The following is a 20,895-nucleotide window of genomic DNA, read 5'->3' as shown; positions in this document are numbered from 1 at the left end:
ATCCCTGCTTAGCCATTTTGCACTTCCTGTCGATCTTATTTTTGAGACGTTTGTATTCCTTTTTGCCTGCTTCATTTAATGCATTTTTATATTTTCTCCTTTCATCAATTAAATTCAATATTTCTTCTGTTACCCAAGGGTTTCTACTAGCCCCTGTCTTTTTACCTATTTGATCCTCTGCTGCCTTCACTATATCATTCCTCAAAGCTACCCACTCTTCTTCTACTGTATTTCTTTCCCTCATTCCTGTCAATTGTTCCCTTATGCTCTCCCTGAAACTCTGTACAACCTCTGGTTCTTTCAGTTTATCCAGGTCCCATCCCCTTGAATTCCCACCTTTTTGCAGTTTCTTCAGTTTTACTCTACAGTTCATAACCAAAAGATTGTGGTCAGAGTCCACATCTGCCCCTGGAAATGTCTTACAATTTAAAACCTGGTTCCTAAATCTCTGTCTTACCATTATATAATCTATCTGATACCTTTTAGTATCTCCAGGGTTCTTCCATGTATACAATCTTCTTTCATGATTCTTGAACCAAGTGTTAGCTATGATTAAGTTATACTCTGCGCAAAATTCTACCAGGTGGCTTCCTCATTCATTTCTTAGTCCCAATCCATATTCACCTACTATGTTTCCTTCTCTCTCTTTTCCTACTCTCGAATTCCAGTCACCCATGACTATTAAATTTTCGTCTCCCTTCACTACTTGTATAATTTCTTTTATCTCATCATACATTTCATCAATTTCTTTGTCATCTGCAGAGCTAGTTGGCATATAAACTTGTACTACTGTAGTAGGCGTGGGCTTCGTGTCTGTCTTGGCCACAATAATGTGTTTACTATGCTGTTTGTAGTAGCTTACCCGCACTCCTATTTTCTTATTCATTATTAAACCTACTCCAGCATTACCTGTATTTGATTTTGTATTTATAACCCTATATTCACCTGACCAAAAGTCTTGTTCCTCCTGCCACCCAACTTCACTAATTCCCACTATATCTAACTTTAACCTATCCATTTCACTTTTTAAATTTTCTAACCTACCTGCCTGATTAAGGGATCTGACATTCCATGCTCCGATCCATAGAACACCAGTTTTCTCTCTCCTGATAATGACGTCCTCTTGAGTAGTCCCCGCCCGGAGATCCGAATGGGGGACTATTTTACCTCCGGAATATTTTACCCAAGAGGACGCCATCATCGTTTAACCATATGGTAAAGCTGCATGCCCTCGGGAAAAATTACGGCTGTAGTTTCCCCTTGCTTTCAGCCGTTCACAGTACCAGAACAGCAAGGCCATTTTGGTTAGTGTTACAAGGCCAGATCAGTCAATCATCCAGACTGTTGCCCCTGCAACTACTGAAAAGGCTGCTGCCCCTCTTCAGGAACCACACATTTGTGTGGCCTCTCAACAGATACCCCTCCGTTGTGGTTGTGCCTACGGTACGGCTATCTGGATCGTTGAGGCACGCAAGCCTCCCCAGTACCCAGCAACATCCATGGTTTGAGGGGGGAGGGGGGTGGGGAGACAGATACGTAGCCTGGCCATAATTTTATGCTGTAAATTGCAGATTAAAACTGTAGAAAGTTGGGATATTGAAAAGATGGGGCCTGGATGAATCCAAAGTATATATCCTCACAATCATAGGTGCTGAAACTACACATTGTTTGATGTTTAATTTACAGGAATTACAATTAAAACTTAACTCATTAATTTGACTGAATACATCTTTTTAACAATTTCTTCTGCTGCAAGATTTAGGCCGAATTATTTGTTTAAATCATGAAATTAACAAATATCATTACACAGACAATACTTTTGACAAAACTGTTAATTACTTTGGGATTAATTCAGGGCCAGTTTTGCTAATATGTTTTCAAAGACAGCCAAGTAGATACTTTAAGAATACTATTACTTGTTCCTCCAAATGTTTATAATTATTACAGAATTTATATTTGTTTGTAAGTCGAGAATAGAATTTAAGTTATGATACAATTACTGCTTTCTCCCTGTAATGAAAGACACTAACTAGGAATAGTCAAAATAAATTAGAAAATCAATTATATACATAAAACTAGGCATGAAATCAGATGTGGTATTATAAACTGAGAGCCAGCCTTTCTCTTTTATGGAAATGCAGATAATATTCACATATGTTAATGGTAATTAATTAAAATTGAAAAAAAAGAATCCTAAGGAGGCAGATGGCAAAACAAGAGGGGCATTAAAATTACCCCAGCTTGCTTCATCACAAACTGACACTGCTTGCGTTAACTACACAAATTAATGTGGGACATATGGCAACATATCTGTTAGGACAGTGTGGTGAATTTTGGTGCTAACGACCTATGGCAGCAGATGACTGATGCAAGCCCCTTTGCTAACAGAGTGATGTCACCTGCAGTGTCTCTCCTGGAGTCGTGACCAGACCAGCAGTCCCTAGAGTGGAAAATTACAGCCTGTTCATATGCCTTGATAACATAATTAGCAATGTACAAAGAGACTCCATACCATGTGATGTAATAGAATTAGGAATATCAGATCATGCAAGGCCATGGCTTCAAATAGAAAAGTCAGCCTTCAGTTCTACAGAGAGAGAAGTGACATATAGAATTTTAGGTGAATCCAATGTAAACAAAATGATAAACCAGTTAAAAGAAAAGGATTGGACTCATGTAATGGATAACAAGAAAACGATTAATAAATCTTTTTCCATTTTCCTAACAGAGATCAAGCATATAGTAGAAATGACATGCCCCTTGGTAACCAAAAGGTACCAGAGGAATATTACTCATAAGCAACAAAATACTAACAAGTGGTACACCCCACAACTTAACAAACTCAGAATACTACTGATGATTATGAAAGACAAATCTCATAACAGTGATAGGGATAAGGAAAATTACACTAAAATGAGAATCCTTTACAGATTAGAAATAAAAAATGCTAAGTGCTGTGCAAATGATGAATATATTTTAAATTCTAAAAAAAAAATGTAAAGCTACCTGGACTGTCATTAAAAGGGAAATTAATAATACCAATAAAGAAAGGAGTATCCCTATTGACTGCAATATTCTCAATGAATATTTTGTAAATAGCGTCACTACCCCACCCGTCAATTCTGCCTCTGATGCAGAAGCATTACTCACTTGTGCAAAACAGACAAGAAGTGAGAAGTTCACTTGGACACGAATCACATTAAATGGTATTCATAAGTCAATAAACAAATTAAGTAATTCCAAAACAGAAGACTATTATGGACTCAGTAATCTCATAAAATGTATAGCAAAAGAAATTAAAATGCCACTTCTCTCACTGTCAAACAGAGTACTTGATGAAGAAATATTCCCCAACTGTCTTAAGCTCACAGTTACATTGCCTGTGTATAAATAAGGTAAAAGAAACCTCCCAAATAACTAGAGAGCCATTTCAATAGTACCAATCATATCCAAGTTAGTAGAAAATTGTGTGCATAAGCAGATATACAGATATTTTGAAACCAACAAAATTTTAAATGAACAACAGTTTGGCTTCAGGTCACACCTATCAACTGTAAAAGCAGTAGAAGCTTTGGTGAGCAATGTTTATGAAGGGTATGAAAAAAGGGTAGCAATGTCTGGAACACTTATTGACCTAAGTAAAGCATTTGACTCGGTGTCACATGACATTCTCATCAAAAAGTTAAAATACTATGGCATTGAAGATGATACACTCCATCTATTCAAATCTTATCTAAGCAATAGATTACAACTTGTATATGCAAATAAGCAGAGGTCAGAAATACTCCCTATAGAAAGAGGAATACCCCAAGGATCTGTTCTTGGATCTTTTCTGTTCATTGTCTATGTTAATGACTTCTCAAATTACATACTGTGTAAGATCATACCATATGCTGATGATATGACATTGATAAGTACAGGAGAGAACTTACAGAGTGTACTGGACAAAAATAGAGAAATGATGCAAATGGCTAATTACTGGTGTGAGGCTAACCAGCTGTGCATAAATCAAACAAAAACAGAAGAAATAATATTTAATCTCAAAGTAACTAAAAATGAAAACAAAACAGTGAAATCACTTGGACTAATCATAGACCAAAAGCTCTCATGGGAAGGACACACCAATTATCTATGTAGTAAACTAGCACAAGTACTTTTCTTATTGTATAAATTAAGAAACAGTGTGAGCAAGCAATTGCTACTCCACTCATACTATGCTTTTTTTCATTCCCAACTGCAATATGGAATATTGTTTTGGGGTAGCTCCCCAGGGGCTGAATGTATTTTCAGATGACAGAAGAAATCAATCAGGAGCATGGAAGGGTTAGCACCCAGAGAGTCCTGCAGAAATTATTTTAAATCTCTTGGAGTAATGACAGTGCCAAGCATGTACATATATAAATGTTTAATACATGACAGAGAAAATCTGAAAAAATTGAACATGAGATGTGATGTGCATGCACACAGTACAAGAAACAGTCACCAGCTGGACTTGCCTTCCACAAGACTTGCTTTAGTCCATAATAACTATAAGTACTTAAGCATAAAATTTTTCAATAAGTCACCATGCTCAGCTCGTACAGTACCACTAAATAAACATAAGAATACATTGCAAACCTGGCTAAAAAACAACAAATTCTATACAACTGAAGAATTCTTAGAAACTAATCATCAAAATATATGTTTTGCCTAGGTTATGAAGAAAATGTTTTGATATTATATAAGCTAGTTATTTACTGTGATGCTTTTCTTATGTGTGCATTTAATTATTGTATAAAACATTGTTTTACATAATGCTGAAGAAAAGGTCTTTAGTTCCTTTTCTCCCCTTTCTGTAAATATTTGAATATCGTACTGAAACTAAAACCCTCTAAACTTTGACGAAGCCAATTGTATGTAAAATACTGAAAGGCTAATAAAAATATTCTATTCTATTCCATGAGTCCCAATTTTAGTTGGTAAGAGCAGGTGGTAGGGTTCAAGTGTGATGCAGAGCCCATGAAGCCATGGACTCAAGTTGTTAACAAGGCACTGTGCAAGCAGGTGGTGTCTCCATAATGGTGTGGTCTGTATTTACATGCATCATTGACTGGAGATTATTATCTTTAGCTTCTTGGAGGCCATTTGCAGCCTTTCATGGACTTCATGTTTCCAAGCAATGATGGAATTTTTATGGATGACAATGCACCATGACAATGGCCACAACTGTTCATGGTTGGTTTGAAGAACGTTCTGGACAATTTGAGCGAATGATTTGAACACCCAAACCACTCAGCAAGAATCCCATCAAACATTTGTGGGACATAATAAACAGGTCAGCAACACTTTTGTAATTATGTGTGGCTGTAGAGGCTTATTATTTCTGCAGGGGACTTCCAATGGCTTGTTGAGGTCTATGCCACATTGAGTTGCTGCACTGCACTAGGCAAAGGAGGTCTGATATGATGATAGGAATTATACCATGACTTTTGTCACCTCAGTGTATTATGCAGTGTGTGGTTACAAGTTTTTAAATTAGAAGTCTCAATTTGCTGCATAAATCACTATTGATTTTTTTTGGTGTTGTAATATCTATTCTCAGAAAGTTATGCTTCAAATGTAGGTAATTATATACTCTTACCAAAGGGTGAATGTTAGTTTCAAATACAGGGATTATTCAGTAATTAAATAGAGAAGCATGTGTAGTGAAGGCAATGGCTAATGCAGGGGGTGGGGGGGGGGGGGGGGGGGGGGGGGGAGAAATAGGTGTTAGTCATTTGCTGGGTGCACATTAGAGATGGGCAAAACTGTTCTTTTCAGAAATCGGATCAGAACTGTTCACTCCCTGAAATGAACTAGGTCTTTTTCATGACTCACCACTCATTCACAATAGAAAATAAATGGAAGGCACATTGCCCTTTAAACTTGGTTTATTCCAGTACTGTACCTGTATTTTGATCTTATTTGATCCTATTTTGAAGTAACACAGATAATGAGTAAGAATTTTGTATTGTTTATTGAAATTTCCATGATATGAAAAAGTTTTTGATTATCTATTTATTTTGCACTATCATGGTTTTTTGGGTGATCGGAAAATGTTGTAACTTGAGATTTACATTAACAATGTATTTGGCTATAATGTATTAAAATTTCATTAACCTCATACAAATACATCCCAAGCCATATATTTTTAAAGTGAACGTTTCCTTCCGAAGACGCCCAAAATCGCAAAATCCGTACTACAATTAGAAAAAAAATATAAATTTGACTGTAAGACCAAAGTCCTGCATATAGCCTTACGCAGAATAAAACAAGGAAAATATTGGTGTATCACATTTTGCAAGACGTTTATTGGTTCGCTCGTGATTAAAAGTGTAAATTCGTGTGTCCATAATAAAAAATGCTATAGTATGCTATAGTAAGAGGAGTCGTCAGGAACCTCATCTGATCAGTTTAAACAAATAAAAATAAAATAAAAACGAATGATGTATACGTAACATATTTATGTAATATACATAGCGGTATTACTACGAAGAACAATATCCAGTAGAGACGAACTCCGATGCAGAGGCGCTGAGTCAAGCTGGTCAAGCTGTGAGCTGTATTGCTGCGTGAGCTAAGACTGCAGAGACCAGAGTGACACCTGAGTTGCTTTGCTCAATGCTCTGGCTAGAGTTGAGAACGGTGGGGTGAGCGTTGAGCGGGCGAGTTCCGAGGGTGGGGGGAGCGGTGAACGGCCACCAGTCACCCACTCCGAGACAAATCGTCCGTTCTTATGCAAGCAGGTTGTTGCAAGTAGTTCTTATGTTCTCCACTAGGAGGCTCTCTGTCCTGTTGCTCGCATCAACTGCCCAGAGGGCAGGACGTGCCACTGAAACGATCGCCGACGGAGTGAGATGCTAAGTTAAGGTGCGCCAGACACTGCACGCGGCAGAGGAAGCACAGAGACGGCACGGTATATGTGAAACACAAAATCCAATGGGGCACTGCACAATGCAGGCAGCCAAGGTAGAAGCAGGAGAGAGGCCGGCGCTGGCTGTGTTGTGTGGCGTGTAGTGTGCTCTGACCAGTAGAGGCCCCGCTGATATGCTCCGTCACTCACTCTCTCTCTCTCTCTCTCTCTCTCTCTCTCTCTCTCTGCTGTGTTGTGTGGCGTGTAGTGTGCTCTGACCAGTAGAGGCCCCGCTGATATGCTCCGTCACTCTCTCTCTCTCTCTCTCTCTCTCTCTCTCTCTCTCTCTCTCTCTCTCTCTCTCTGCTGTGGGAAACGTTTGGAGCTACCGTTCTCGTTTTCTGAATCACTGATTGTTCACTTCCTTTGAAAGATTCAACTCTATGAATCAGTTCAGGAGCGGATCCCCCATCTCTAGTGCACATTTAAGTAAACATAATGTTGAAGGTCTTAGTTGTGATGGTGTATTCACACAAGAAAGTACTTTTGAAGAACTCCACTTTGTGATCCAGTTTTTACTTTCGGAAAGTGTACAACTGACAGAAATGTTCTCTTGGGATAACGTGTCACCAAATTGTGGTAGGAGAGCACATGTATAAAAAGATATTGAACATTGAAAGCTGTCAGAGCTAGTGGCTCCTGCTTCTGACAGAAGGGTTGAAGGGAAAGGAAGACTGGTGAAGGAAAAGGACTGGTTAAGTTGAGAACTTGGGGAGAATTCAGAAAAGTTCCCTGGAACCCCAGATTGAGAGAGTTACTGGATGAGATGAGAAGAAAAGATTCGTTGTTGTAGGGGACTGCACCAGTTGAGACTTGAAGACCTGCAAACTTAAACATGGAAGATAGAGTAATACAAAAGACTGAGATTGCTGGTTAAAAATCATCCACAAGTTAATAAGAGTTGAAGACTGAGTGCATTTTATGTGGTAAAGGTGGGGGGCGTGGGAGGGGTGTTGGAGGGGGAGGAGATTAGACAGGTCAGAAAATAAAAGGTACAGAAAGCTGAATGGTAGTAGGGGATGGAATAGTTACTGATAAGAAATGCTGAGATGGAAGAAATTCACGTAAATTAAGGTGAGGTAGTTGGTGAGAACCAAGGACATGTAATGCCAGTTCGCACTTGTGTTGTTCTGAGAATCTGGTATCTGGATGATGGATCCAGATGGAGCTTGTGGTGAAACAGGCACTGTATCATGACAGTCATGTTGTAGAATATGTTCTTTAACAGCATATTCTGTTTGCCAGTATAATCTACCTCTGCAGCTACATTCTGTATGAGGCTATGATGAGGTGCATGATAGAGGGTACGTACCATTGCACCAGTTATTAAGGTTTCTTCCATTTCCATTCACATGTAGAGCATTGGAAGAATGATTATCTGAATGTCTTTGTTCATGCAGTAATTATTCTGATCTTATACTCATGATCCCTATGTGACTGATATGTAGGGGGTTGAGGTATATTTCTACAGTAATCATTGAAAGCTGGTTCTTGAAATTTTGTTAACAGACTTTCTTGGGCTAGTTTATGTCTGTCTTCAAGGACTGCCAGTTCAGTTTCTTCAATATCTCTGTGACACTTTCTCAAGGATCAAACAAACTTGTGATCATTTGTGCTGCACTTCTCTCTATACGTTCAATGTCCCCTGTTAGTCATAAATGGTATAGGCCTCATACAAAGTCTTCCACCTGATTTACCCACAACTGAACCTATGTGATCATACTATTTCATATCGCTACAAAGTGTTACACCCAGGAATTTGGCTGATTCCAACAGTGGCTCATTGATGTTATAGTCCTAGGATACTACATTTTTTCATTTTATGAAGTGCAAAATTTTACATTTCTGAACATTTAAAGCAAGTTGCCAATCTCTGAATCAGTTTGAAATACAATCAAGATCTGATTGAATATTTATGCAGCTCATTTCAATTAGTACCTCATTACAGATAACTGCAGCATCTGCAAAAAGCCTGATTTTATTATTAATCTTGTCTGCAAGATCATTAATATATGACATGAATAGCAAGGGTCCCAACACATCTCCCTGGGGAGTTACTTCTACATCTGACAATAACTCTACATCCGAGATATGCTGCATCCTCCCTACCAAAAAGTCCAAATTTCACTTGATACCCCCATACAATCATACTTCTGACAAAAGTCATAGGTGTGATACTGAGTCAAATGCTTTTTGGAAATCAAGATATGCAGCACCTACCTCATTGCCTTGATCCAAAGCTTTCAGTATGTCATGTAAGAAAAGTGGAAGTTGGGTTTCACATGATCGAAGTTTTAGAAATCCATGCTGGTTGGCATTGAGGAGGTAATTCTGTTCAAGATACCTCATTATGTTTGAGCTCAGATTATGTTATAAGATTCTACAATAAGTTGATGTCAAAGTTATTGGATGGTGGTTTTGTAGATCACTTTACTGCTCTTCTTGTAGGCAGATGTGATGCACTTTTTTCCAAGAAAGGGGCATGATTTTTTATTGGAAGGATCTACAATAGATTATAGTTGGAAGGGGGGCTAACTCAGCTGCAAATTCAGTGTAGTATCTGATAGGGATTTCATTGGGCCCTGGAGCTTTGATCAATTTTATCAGTTTCAGCAGTTTCTTGATACTTTAATACTTATCTCATTCATCTTTTCAGTGGCACGAGGATTAAACTGGGCCATTTCTCCTGGGTTTTCCTTTTGTAAATGAATATTTGAAAAAGGGAGTTAAGCATTTCAGCGTTTACTTTGCTACACTCATTTTCAGTTCCTGTCTCATTCAATAGGGACTGGATACTAACTTAGGTGCCTTTAACAGCCTTTGCAAATGACCAGAATTTCTTTCGGTTCTATAAAGGTCACTTTACAGTATTCCGCCACAGTATTCATTGAAGGCATCATACGTTGCTCTCTTGACTGCCAAATGCATTTTTATTTATTTATTTATTTATTGTTCCATGGGACCAAATTAAGGACAAGTCTCCATGGTCATGGAACGAGTCAATACATGAAATTATAACACGATAGTAGAAACAGATAAAATGAAATATAAGAAACATATTCAGGCGACAAGTTGTAAGTTCAAATAAAGAAAATCAACAATGCAACACTGGAATTTGCTTAATTTTTCAGCTCTTCCATTCATTCAGCAACTCTCTATCTATAGCCTTATGCTTTGTTTTGCACCTATTATGCAGTAATCTGTTTTCCTAGAAGTTTCTTTACGGTGACTGGATACCATGAAGGTTCCCTCCTGTTATGAACTGTTCTACCGAGTGGTCAACTTTTCTTTCAAACTTGAGCCAGTGTTCCTCTACATGCTCATGTCCTGTGCTGTTTCAGCTTCCTCATTGAGATATGACACTATTGGTTTTTTATTTAGTTTACTTTCTACAACTCAGCATGCCTGCTATATATTCTTACTGAACATATATATCTTTCTGCTTGTTTTATTTGTTATTTGTCCTTGGTAATCACTGTTTCCTCAACTGCATTGCAGCCACTGATGTAGAAGTTTCAAAGTAGACATCCTCAAAGAGATCAGGTCTGTTTGTTACCATTAGATCCAACATATTTCAATCATGAGTAGGATTTCTAACAATCTGTTCTAGGTAGTTTTCAGAGAAGGCTACGCCCACTCATCCTAAAAGACAGCTTCGTGGTAGTCATGCCAATGAAAAATGCTGAACAGTATTTTGATAATAGCTGGTATGTGACTTGCGTTGTTTCACAGATGGCTCTCTCTTTGGTAGCGTATGTATTGCTAGTTACAGGGTGTGACATTTGCCTGCTTTATTTCTTCATTGATAGTCCTCTGTATTGACGTACTGTGTTGTGATACTGGCTGAAAAAATAGGGGGTGGAAGTGCAGTACCAATTGCTGTAAATGGTGTAGCTGACAGGGGCACAGTTGCATTTCACAGTTCTTTACTTTCACTTTTCACAGTCGCCCCCCCCCCCCCTCCCACCCCCGCCCCACCCCCCACTATATTACACAGTTATATGGCCAGTGCACTATTGTTTAACTTTCGATAAGCCTCATTAATAGGTTTCAGGCAAGCATTCACATACTGCTACAATAGTTTGCTGTTGAACATATATGAGCAGTAAAAACCTAACCACACAGTTCACAGTCTTTCAGATAAATTTAAACAGACAATGTCATTGTTTTAACACATGGCCTGTTGGTGTAACACTTATTTAATGGTTAAGTGAATGCATTGTTGTTGATCTAACCAATACAGTTTACTCATCTGAAACTCGGCCATGGACTGACTGACTCTTGCCCAAAAACTGGGCATTTATACACCGGCACAATAATAGGCACTGAAACTACACGTTGCTTGATGTTTAATTTATAGAAATTACAATTAAAACTTAACTCAGTAAATTAACTGAATTCATCAAAAAATTGCATCCTTTTAACAGTTTCTTCTACTACAAGAGTTAGGCCGAATTATTAGTTTAAATGATGAAATTAACATATACAGTTACTTAAAAGTACTTTTGACAAAACTGTTAATTACTTTGAAATTAATTAAGGACTGGTTTCACTAACATGTTTTCGAATAGAGAGAAATAGATCCTTGAAGTATACCACTAGTTGTTTCTACAAATGTTTATAATTAGTACAGAATTTATATTTGTTTATAAGTCAACAATAGACTTTAAGTTATGAAACTATTACTGATTTCACCCTATAACAAAAGATACTAACTAGGAATAATCAAAATAAATTAGAAAATAAATTACATACATAAAACTAAGCACAAAATTAGATCTGGTAGTATATTTCTTAAAACTGAGCTCCAACCTTTAATGGCAATTAGTCAGACATGGAAAAATGAATTTTAAGGAGTCAGATTGTTAAACAAGAGGGGAAGTAAGAATATCCCATTTTGCTTCTTCACAAGAGCTGGCATAAGTGATGGTAAAAGGACATACATGGTAAGTCTTACAGCAGGAAGAGACACAGGGGCATGAGCCATAGAGTAGCTAAATGGGTGCAGAATGCCTATAGGTTCTGATAAGGATATTGCGAAGATAGGGAGGGTGATGAAAATCTATTTTAGGTGTGGTGGGCAAAATGTCAGACAGACTGGACCTCATTTCAGGGCATGATTTTAGATAGTCGTAACCTTATTGAAGTAGTTGATTAATACAGTCAGGGCCTGGATAATACTAAGTGGCAGGAGATGTAATCCTAAGTTGTTTTTTGAAGGGATGAGCAGTACCGAGACTGTATGTGTTAGTCTGGGAAATATGCTTTTGAACTAGGCTAGAGGGGTAATTGTTTCCAGCAGAGGCTGAGGTGAGAATGGTGGTGTATTGCTGTAGAGACTGCAGCTGATCAAATACGTTACCATTCATCACAAAGAATGGAGATTTCACATTTTCACCAAGTTCAAATCATTCCAGTAGTGAAGATGTTGCATTTTTGGACAGAATTTTAACCTATTGTGAAACCTGGAAAAATAATCTTGAGCTGGAGCCCAACCATCAAAGCTTACTGTGGAAACATCCTGAATTGTGTATTGTTAAGGAATTCAGAACAGAACTATCTCTGATAAGGTGATGTTAACCACCTTTTGGAGTGCCCATGGTTTGATTTTTGTGATTATTGGAGGAACAATGCACTATCAACAGACTATACACCTCAACTGATAAGGTAAGTCAAGCCTGAACTGAGAAAGTGATGTCTGGGATAGCAGAGGTAAGGTGTACTACTTCTTTGTGACAGTGCTCAACCTCATATGTCACAATGAGCTATTGAAAAAGTGGGTTAAATGTCCTACTTCATCCTCCTTATAATCCTGATCTTGCTTCTTTTAATTTTTATCTGTCTGATCCAATGAAAGAAACTTTGTGTGGCATCAAGTTCAACAGCAACAAAGACATAAAGAAACTACAGGGTGTCCAGAAAAGGACTTCCTGATTTCAAAATTAAATATCTCAAAAACAAAGATCGATAGAGGAATGCAGTAAATGGTATGTTTATTGTGAAAGCTGTAAGAAGTTTATACAGCAGTCTGAAATAATAGTTACAAAAGCTGCTAACAGATGGCGCTGTAATCGCCATACCTAATGCCTAGTATAAATAGTGATCCGAAGCCCAGAGCGATCAATTCCACTATTGAAACATGAAAGGAGGTTAGCGTACCGAAGGAAGAGATTAAAACCATGTACTCCATTCAACAACACGTTTTTCTGGTGCTAGAGTACCACAGGTTAGAAGAGAGTCCTACAGCTACAAGGCAAAGTTTTCAAGCACAATTTAATGTTCCAAAAGGACCCGATGCGAAAACCATTCGCACGCTCTATGCAAAATTTCAACGAACAGGCAGCGTAACTGATGATCTAGTGGGGCATGTTGGCCGCAAGCAAACCGCAGTTACGCCTGAAAATATCGCCACAGTTTCTGGAATTATTCAGTGAAATCTAATGTCATCCATCCATAGAATTGCATCTGAGACTGGTTTGAAGTGTTCCAGCACACAGAAAATACTGAGAAAGAGCCTACACATGTTTCCATTCAAAATTCAAACTTATCAGGCCATACCCGTATGAGCTGTGCAACAAAGGGTTGCCTTTGCTAATCAGATGCTCACAATGATTCATAGTGAAGGATTTGATGTTGGCTGCATCTGGCTTACAGATGAAGCACACTTCCACCTGAATGGATACGTGAATAAGCAGAACTGGCGACTTTGGGGTTCTGAAAAGCCATATCGGTGTGAAGCGAAACCCCTGCATTCTCCTAAAGTTACTGTGTGGGCTGCAGTATGCAGCAGAGGCATTATTGGCCATTTTTTCATTCGAGAAATGGTCACTGGTGCACGTTATGTTGCAATTTTGGAACAATTTGTTGCCACACAGCAAGCGTTAGAGGATCGACCAGGTACTGAATGGTTTATGCAAGATGGAGCCCGACCAAGTGTTTCGCTTTCTTGAGGAATACTTTGGGAATCGAGTCATTGCTTTGGAATATCCCAAATTTACTGGTGCAGGCATGGATTGGCCTCCATATTCGCTAGATTTGACTCCCTGTGACTTTTTTTGTGGGGCACAGTGAAAGACATGGTCTACCTGAAGCATCCCACCATGCTGGACGAGCTCGAATCAGCGATCTCTGTGGCACATTTCGGTTGAGACACTACGAAATGTGATGGCGAATTTCATTCTTCATTTGCGCCACCTCTGTAGTGCCAATGGTGAACATTTTGAAAACATTGTGATGTGATTGTTTGCAAAGATTGTTTTCATACGATTATTTCACTAAGTATGCTGATATGAGCTGTGCAGCGTACAGCACCATCTGTTAGCAGCTTTTGTAACTATTATTTCAAACTGCTGTATAAACTTCTTACAGCTTTCACAATAAACATACCGTTTATTGCATTCCTCTATCGATCTTTGTTTTCAAGATATTTAATTTTGAAATCAGGGAGTCCTTTTCTGGACACCCTGTAGTATGAAACAGGCTGTGAGATTGAGGTAAATAATTATTTGCAGAGGGGATAAGAAGAGTTGTAAGAATGTGGAACAAGTTCATAGAAGTTGATGGGACTTATGTGGGAAAATAGACCAAAAACATTCCATTTAATAAACTATTTGTGTTGTGCAGCTATTTGTCTGTTTAATTATTGAATGGTCTTCATAATGCCATTATCAGAAAAACTCTCCATTAAATAAAACTGAAAATACAATAATGCTGAAATATTGCATTTGTTCCAGGTTACTGAATTACTGGTTGCTGCTGGAGCTGATTTAACAGCAAGTGATAAAGATGGTCAGAGACTCATACATCGAGCATCTCTAGCTGGGAGCACTACTGGCATCGACAATCTTATAGATATTTGGCCTTCAGTATGGGGCTGTGACCACATTGGGAACACTGTTCTACACTTTGCAACCAGATGTGGCCAAAATAGACTTAAGTGTATAGAGCACATTGTGATGCGGAAGCTGGTGTCTGTAGATGAGAGAAATGTGGAAGGACAGACACCACTTGCAACACTTTTGCAGCACTGTTCACTCTGGGACTCTGCACAGCGTGAAGTAGAGATCTTGCTGGCAGCAGGAGCAAATCCAACTGCTAAGGACAACAAAGGGAATACACCTTTACACATTGCATCCAGTGTTGGCAATGTGAAGGTATGATCAGGGCTTATCCAGCCTATCTCATTGTTTTTAGTATTTTCAAAATTTTCTTTGCTGATGTACAATACAATTTACTAAAAGAAACTTAATACTAGGACAGAAAAATATCCTCAGTAACATTCTTCCCCTATTTCCTAAGCTTTACTGAAACTGTCCTGCTAACCTTTTCGGATTAACACTCACGGGACACAAAATGATTGAAGTATTCATCTGGAAACAACCCTGTAGGCTGTCTGTAAGTCTTTTTTCCATGATATCTTTTCTTCCCAAAGTGCTATTTGTACAAAATATGCAGGTATGCAATAGAACTTCTGTTAAGTTTAGGAAGGAGAAGTCAGGAACTGGCAGAATTTAAGCTGTGCATGGGGGTCATGAGTCATGCCTCAGTACTTCAGTTGATAAGTGCATTTCCCACAAAAGGGAAGGTTCCCATTTTGAGTCCCAGTCCAGCACACAGTTTTAATCTACCAGGAAGTTTCAAAATTCACACACTTCACTGCTGCGTGAAAGATTTGTTCTGGAAACTTTTCCATAGATTGTGACTGGAACATTTCTCCACAGTATTCTTTCTTACAGGACTGCCAGTTACACAGGGGACCTTCTGTGAAATTTGCAAAGTAGAGGAGAGGTGATGGCAGAACTGAAGCCATGAAGGTGGGTCTACTGCAATGCCCCTATAGCACAATCGGTACGAATGTTGCCTGTAAAATTCAAGATTCCCAATATGTGTCCCAGTTTGACACACCGCTGTAATCTACCTGAAGGTTACAAAGTAATTCATGGGTGTACAGCCAGATTTTGGTGTTCAGTGGGCACAATGTTTCAGCAAACCACCACATTTCTATCATCAGGATTTCTGCCAGTTATGTTGTTGATATACGTTTAACGGCTAACCAAATAAGCCACTATATAGCAGTCCTTAGGAAAAAAAACATGTTTATATGTTTTAGTTCTTTGGTGAGACTCTCCATAAGTGAGACAGTATGAGTCTTACATAAAGATGTTTTGATCACCTCATTCCACTGCATTGGGTCATGGCAGTAGTCTGTGTGCAGGTACAAGATGATATTTGTCTGGTGGGTTGTGAAGACAGGGAAGATTGCTGTTGTGTGGCCTTCACATGTTTCTATCAGCTGTTCCTGAAAGTGTGAGAAAGTTCCAACACATTTTTCACTCTCAAAAATGTTTCAATAGAGAATCCTTCAAATATCAGGAAAAAGAATGTATGTGATGCAAGAAGTAATGTGTCCCTTACAATTGCTGTTGCCATCAGAGAAGAGAATGTGCATTTTTAGTCAGCACCTTATTTGCTGTAGACGATTTTGAGCATCATTCAAAGGTGTGTCAAGTGTTTCTCTAATCTATTTTGTTTCTTACTTTTAGAAAAATTGTATCACGCTCTTGCACTCTTGCAGGTAGTTGTTTCAAAAGATGGGTATATTTGCTACCTCCTCCCAGTATATTTTTTCCTTGCTGACGTTTGTCTGTAATAACTTTTCTCTGTATGAAGACTTGACTACAACACAACAACCAAAAACAGCCTCCACACTGAACTGAAAAGTCTAAATCTCATTCAAAAAAGGTTTATTTCTCCAGCATTAAATTGTTTAATGCTCCTCCACTGCACATCAAATCCCACCATAAGCAACTGCCAAAATTCAAAGTAAGTCTGAAAAAGTACCTAATGAAGAACTATTTTTATACAATTGACAAATTTTTGAGAGAAAATGAATAACACTACTAAACTTATAATTATTTTACAAATACTTATTTTGAGTACTATAGTAGGCATTCAGAAATTTGATTTTTGGTATTCATGTATTTATTTATTGATTGTAATACTTCGCTTAACTTTGCTTCCTGCATATATTACTGAGTGTACCACAACTTTTTGCCAATTAGGTATATGTTCTTAACTTGACATTTTATTTACATTGCATTTATTAAGTTGTATTTAAACTATGGACAATTTGACACATTCCACATCCTCATGATTCACTTGCTATGTGGATTTAAGGGAACAAAAAATAAGTAAATAAAATTAAGACTTTTTTTTGGGGGGGGGGGGGGGGGCACCATTGATATTTTTCATATTTTGACTGCTTGTTTATGTAGTTCTGTGATTTATTCTTTGACACTGTCCAGGAAGTCAGTAATGTTTTTGGCTCTTATTAACTCAACAAACCATAAAAAAGTGTTGTACTGTCTTAAATCAGTATCAACAACCTGTACTAATAATATCATTAATGATCTGACAAAATTTTGTGTGAAAACTCATCACACATCAGTGCTTTCTGGTAAGTCTTTTAGTTTCCTTCCTTTTCCTTCATTCTTTTATTCTTTAACTAAATCAGGAGGAGAGGAAAATGATCTACAACTTCTATAATAATTTTAGATCAAGTGTACATAAATGTCACTTGAACAGACAATACTAATTGTGGCTAACTAATGTTGGAACAAAAGCTAACTGTAATATGTTTTCTCAAATGCAGCTAATTGCCTGTTGCACACCAAAATATTGCCGAGGATTGTTTTGTCACTGATAACGTAGGAAGAAACTGAAAAGCCGTGGAATGGAAGACTTTAATGTTTCCCAAGAACTCAGGTGCACGAGACAAAGTGATGAAGAAGGCATAACCATGAGCACCAGTTCCACTGAGAATTTAGGGGCTTCCTAAATTTTATGAAGAGAGGGTACCATTACACACCATTGGCCAAAACATTGGAGTTCCAATGTACTTACTAAGTTACTGAAGGACATGCTTAGCATTTACAATGCTCAAGCCCAAATCAAATTTGCAAATATTTGGATTTTGTATGCTGCCTCAGCTACTTTAGGCTAAAGAATTGTGACACTCTTGTTAACTCCAATGTCGTGTTTCATTTCATCGAAGTTGCTTTAAAGGTATCCTTGAAATGCACTGGTAAGAAGTTTGTCTTGCTGACCTTGTTTCTGTAGTTCTGTTGTTTGCTCTTTGGCATTGTCCAGTGCATCAGTAATTTCTTCCTTACTGTTATTAACTCAACAAACTACAAAAAGGCTTTGGGTTAACTCAAACCTAAGAAAGAAAGAAAGACAGCACAGCACAGTTTCTACAATCATCTTGTAGACACCTGTTTTAGGAGTTTGATATTCTAACTACTGCTTCCCATTCTATTTATTCCCTCATGAGCTCCACAGTAAATAATTCATTACAGTTCAAGAGGAACATGTGTGCGTAATTGCAATACCAGAAGGAAAAATGACATTCATTGCTCCATGTTCACATTATCTTTAGCATGAAAAGGGGTGCACAATGCTGCAGCTAAAATTTTTGAATACTTATCTGGGGATATAAAATGTCTAACAGACAGCAAAGTGAAACTTGAAAATAAAATGAGAAAGTTTCTCCATAACAACTCCTTCTATTCGCAGAAGAATTTCTATTATTATAATGTGTGAAAGATGGTGGATAGGAATAACTTACTCACATCTGTATGTCTCTTTTGTACTTACAAATTAATTTGCAATGTGAATGTAAAATAACTTGTTCCACATCATTATGATTTACCATGAAAAATGAGACATTGAACATGGAACTAACTAATTACCCTCTAACAAGTCTGTCTTCACATTAACAGGACATTGATATTCTGCTTCGACAGTTCATTGAAATATGTACAAGGAGAAAGTTATTCTCATCTTATTGGGAACTGACTTGTTTCTTCTGTTACATCCTGTGATACCTTCGTACTATGCTCATACTGAAGAAAGAGCATATACAAATTCTTGGGCCACAGAACATGATGACACATGCCAACTTGCACTTGTGCACAATCTGGTGCATTCAATGAAGGGTGAACAAAACATTGTTACATAAGACCTATACTGTAGCAGATAGAGAGAGTCTCACTCCAGAACTAGAGCATATAAAAATGCTTTTGTTTAAATTTTTGATGTAATAAAGTGTGATAACCTAAAAGTTACACAGTGGATTTTTGTCTGAATTTTCATAGCAAAATTAATGATGAGAAATATACAAATGGATGTCCTGACAATTCAATATCTCTTGTGTTACCCAAGAGTTTCTACCAGTCCTCATCTTTTTACCTACTTGATCCTCTGCTGCCTTCACTCTTTCATCTTTCAAAGCTATCCATTCTTCTTCCACTCTATACCTTTCCATTGTTTTTGTCAGTTGTTCCCTAATACCTTCTCTGAAACTCTCTAGAACCTCTAGTTCTTTCAGTATATCCAGGTCCCGGCTCCTTAAATTCCTACCTTTCTGCAGTTTCTTCAGTTTTAACCTACAGTTCATAACCAGTAAATTGTGGTCAGAGTCCACATCTATGCATGGAAATGTCTTACAGTTTGAAACCTGGTTCCTAAATCTCTATCTCTGGTATCTCCAGGTCTCTCCCACATATACAACCTTCTTTGATGATTCTTAAACCAAGTGATTAATTGCAATCTGTGCAAAATTCTACCAAGTGTCTTCCTCTTTCATTTTGAACCCCCCAGCCCCTATTCACCTACTACATTTCTTTCTCTTTCATTTCCTACTATCAAATTCCAGTCCTACATGACTATTAAATTTTCGCCTCTCTTAACTATCTGAAGAATTTGTTTTTATCTCATTGTACATTTCTTCAATTTCTTCATCATCTGCGGAGCTAGTTGGCATATAAACTTGTACTACTGTGGTAGGTGTGTGTTTCGAGTCCATATTAGCTAGAATAATGCATTCACCATGCTGTTCATAGTAGCTTATCCACATTCCTATTTTTTATTCATTATTAAACCTACTTCTGCATTATCCCTATTTTGTACTTATAACCTTGTATTCACCTGACCAGAAGCCTTGTTCTGCCTGCCACCAAACTTCATTAATTCCTACCATATCTAACTTTAACCTAGCCATTTCCTTTTTAAATTTTCTAACCCAGCTGCCTGATTAAGGGATCTGACATTCGATGCTCTGATCCGTAGAACGCCAGTTTTGTTTTTCCTGATAATGATGTCCTCCTGAGTAGTCCCCGCTCAGAGATCTCTGAATGGGGGACTATTTTACCTTTGGAATACTGTACCCAAGAGGTTGCTGTCATCATTTAACCGTACAGTAAAGCTGCATACCCTCTTGAGAAATTATGGCTGTAGTTTCCCCTTGCTTTCAGCCATTTGCTCTAGCAGCACACCAGTGCTGTTTTAGTTGATGCTACAAGGCCAGTTCAGTCAATCATATAGACTGTTGCCCCTGCAACTACTGGAAAGGCTGCTACCCCTATTGAGGAACCACACATTTGTCTGGCCTCTCCACTGATACCCTTCCATTGTGATCTGACCTACTGGCTATCTGCATCTCTGAGGCATGGAAGCTTCCCCATAAACAGCAAGGTCCATGGTTGATGGGGGGGGGGGGGGGGGGGGGGGATAAGAATGAAACCCATGTTGGAGGATATTAAGGGAGTCAAGAAGATTGACAATCAATCTGTGCATAAGTTTCACAAGAATTTTTTAAAAGATAGTTAAATTCATAACAACACACTGACTAAAACAAACTATTTTAAATATCTCAGAGAATGGATAATGGCATTATAAAAGAAAAGAAGCAATAGGAAACAGAGTAAATAAAATGGAAGGGACAGTCCTATACAGAAATACAACAAAAAATCTTTTGTCCTGGGACACAAAACTAAGAAAATATGAAACAGTGAAATGCCTAAGGAATTGTATGACGCAGAAACGCTTAAACTAACAAGAGTTAGAGATCTTGAAGGATTGGAAAAAGTTGAGAGAAGCATAATAAGGGAGATACTTGGACCTAA

General features: G+C 38.0%; 1 protein-coding gene across 1 annotated transcript in view; it reads left to right on the top strand.

The window, feature by feature from the left end:
- LOC124781976 (serine/threonine-protein phosphatase 6 regulatory ankyrin repeat subunit C-like) overlaps nt 1-20,895 on the top strand; it is a 383,424-nt gene that overhangs the window by 302,391 nt on the left and 60,138 nt on the right. The window contains exon 15 of the mRNA XM_047253904.1: nt 14,665-15,084. Coding sequence (XP_047109860.1) covers nt 14,665-15,084 — 420 coding nt within the window. The remainder of the gene's footprint in view (nt 1-14,664; nt 15,085-20,895) is intronic.

The sequence above is a fragment of the Schistocerca piceifrons genome, chromosome 1 (genome assembly GCF_021461385.2).
Source record: "Schistocerca piceifrons isolate TAMUIC-IGC-003096 chromosome 1, iqSchPice1.1, whole genome shotgun sequence".
NCBI lineage: Eukaryota > Metazoa > Arthropoda > Insecta > Orthoptera > Acrididae > Schistocerca > Schistocerca piceifrons.
The sequence above is the reverse complement of the archived record's forward strand: the minus strand, read 5'-3'. Positions and strand labels throughout refer to the sequence as shown.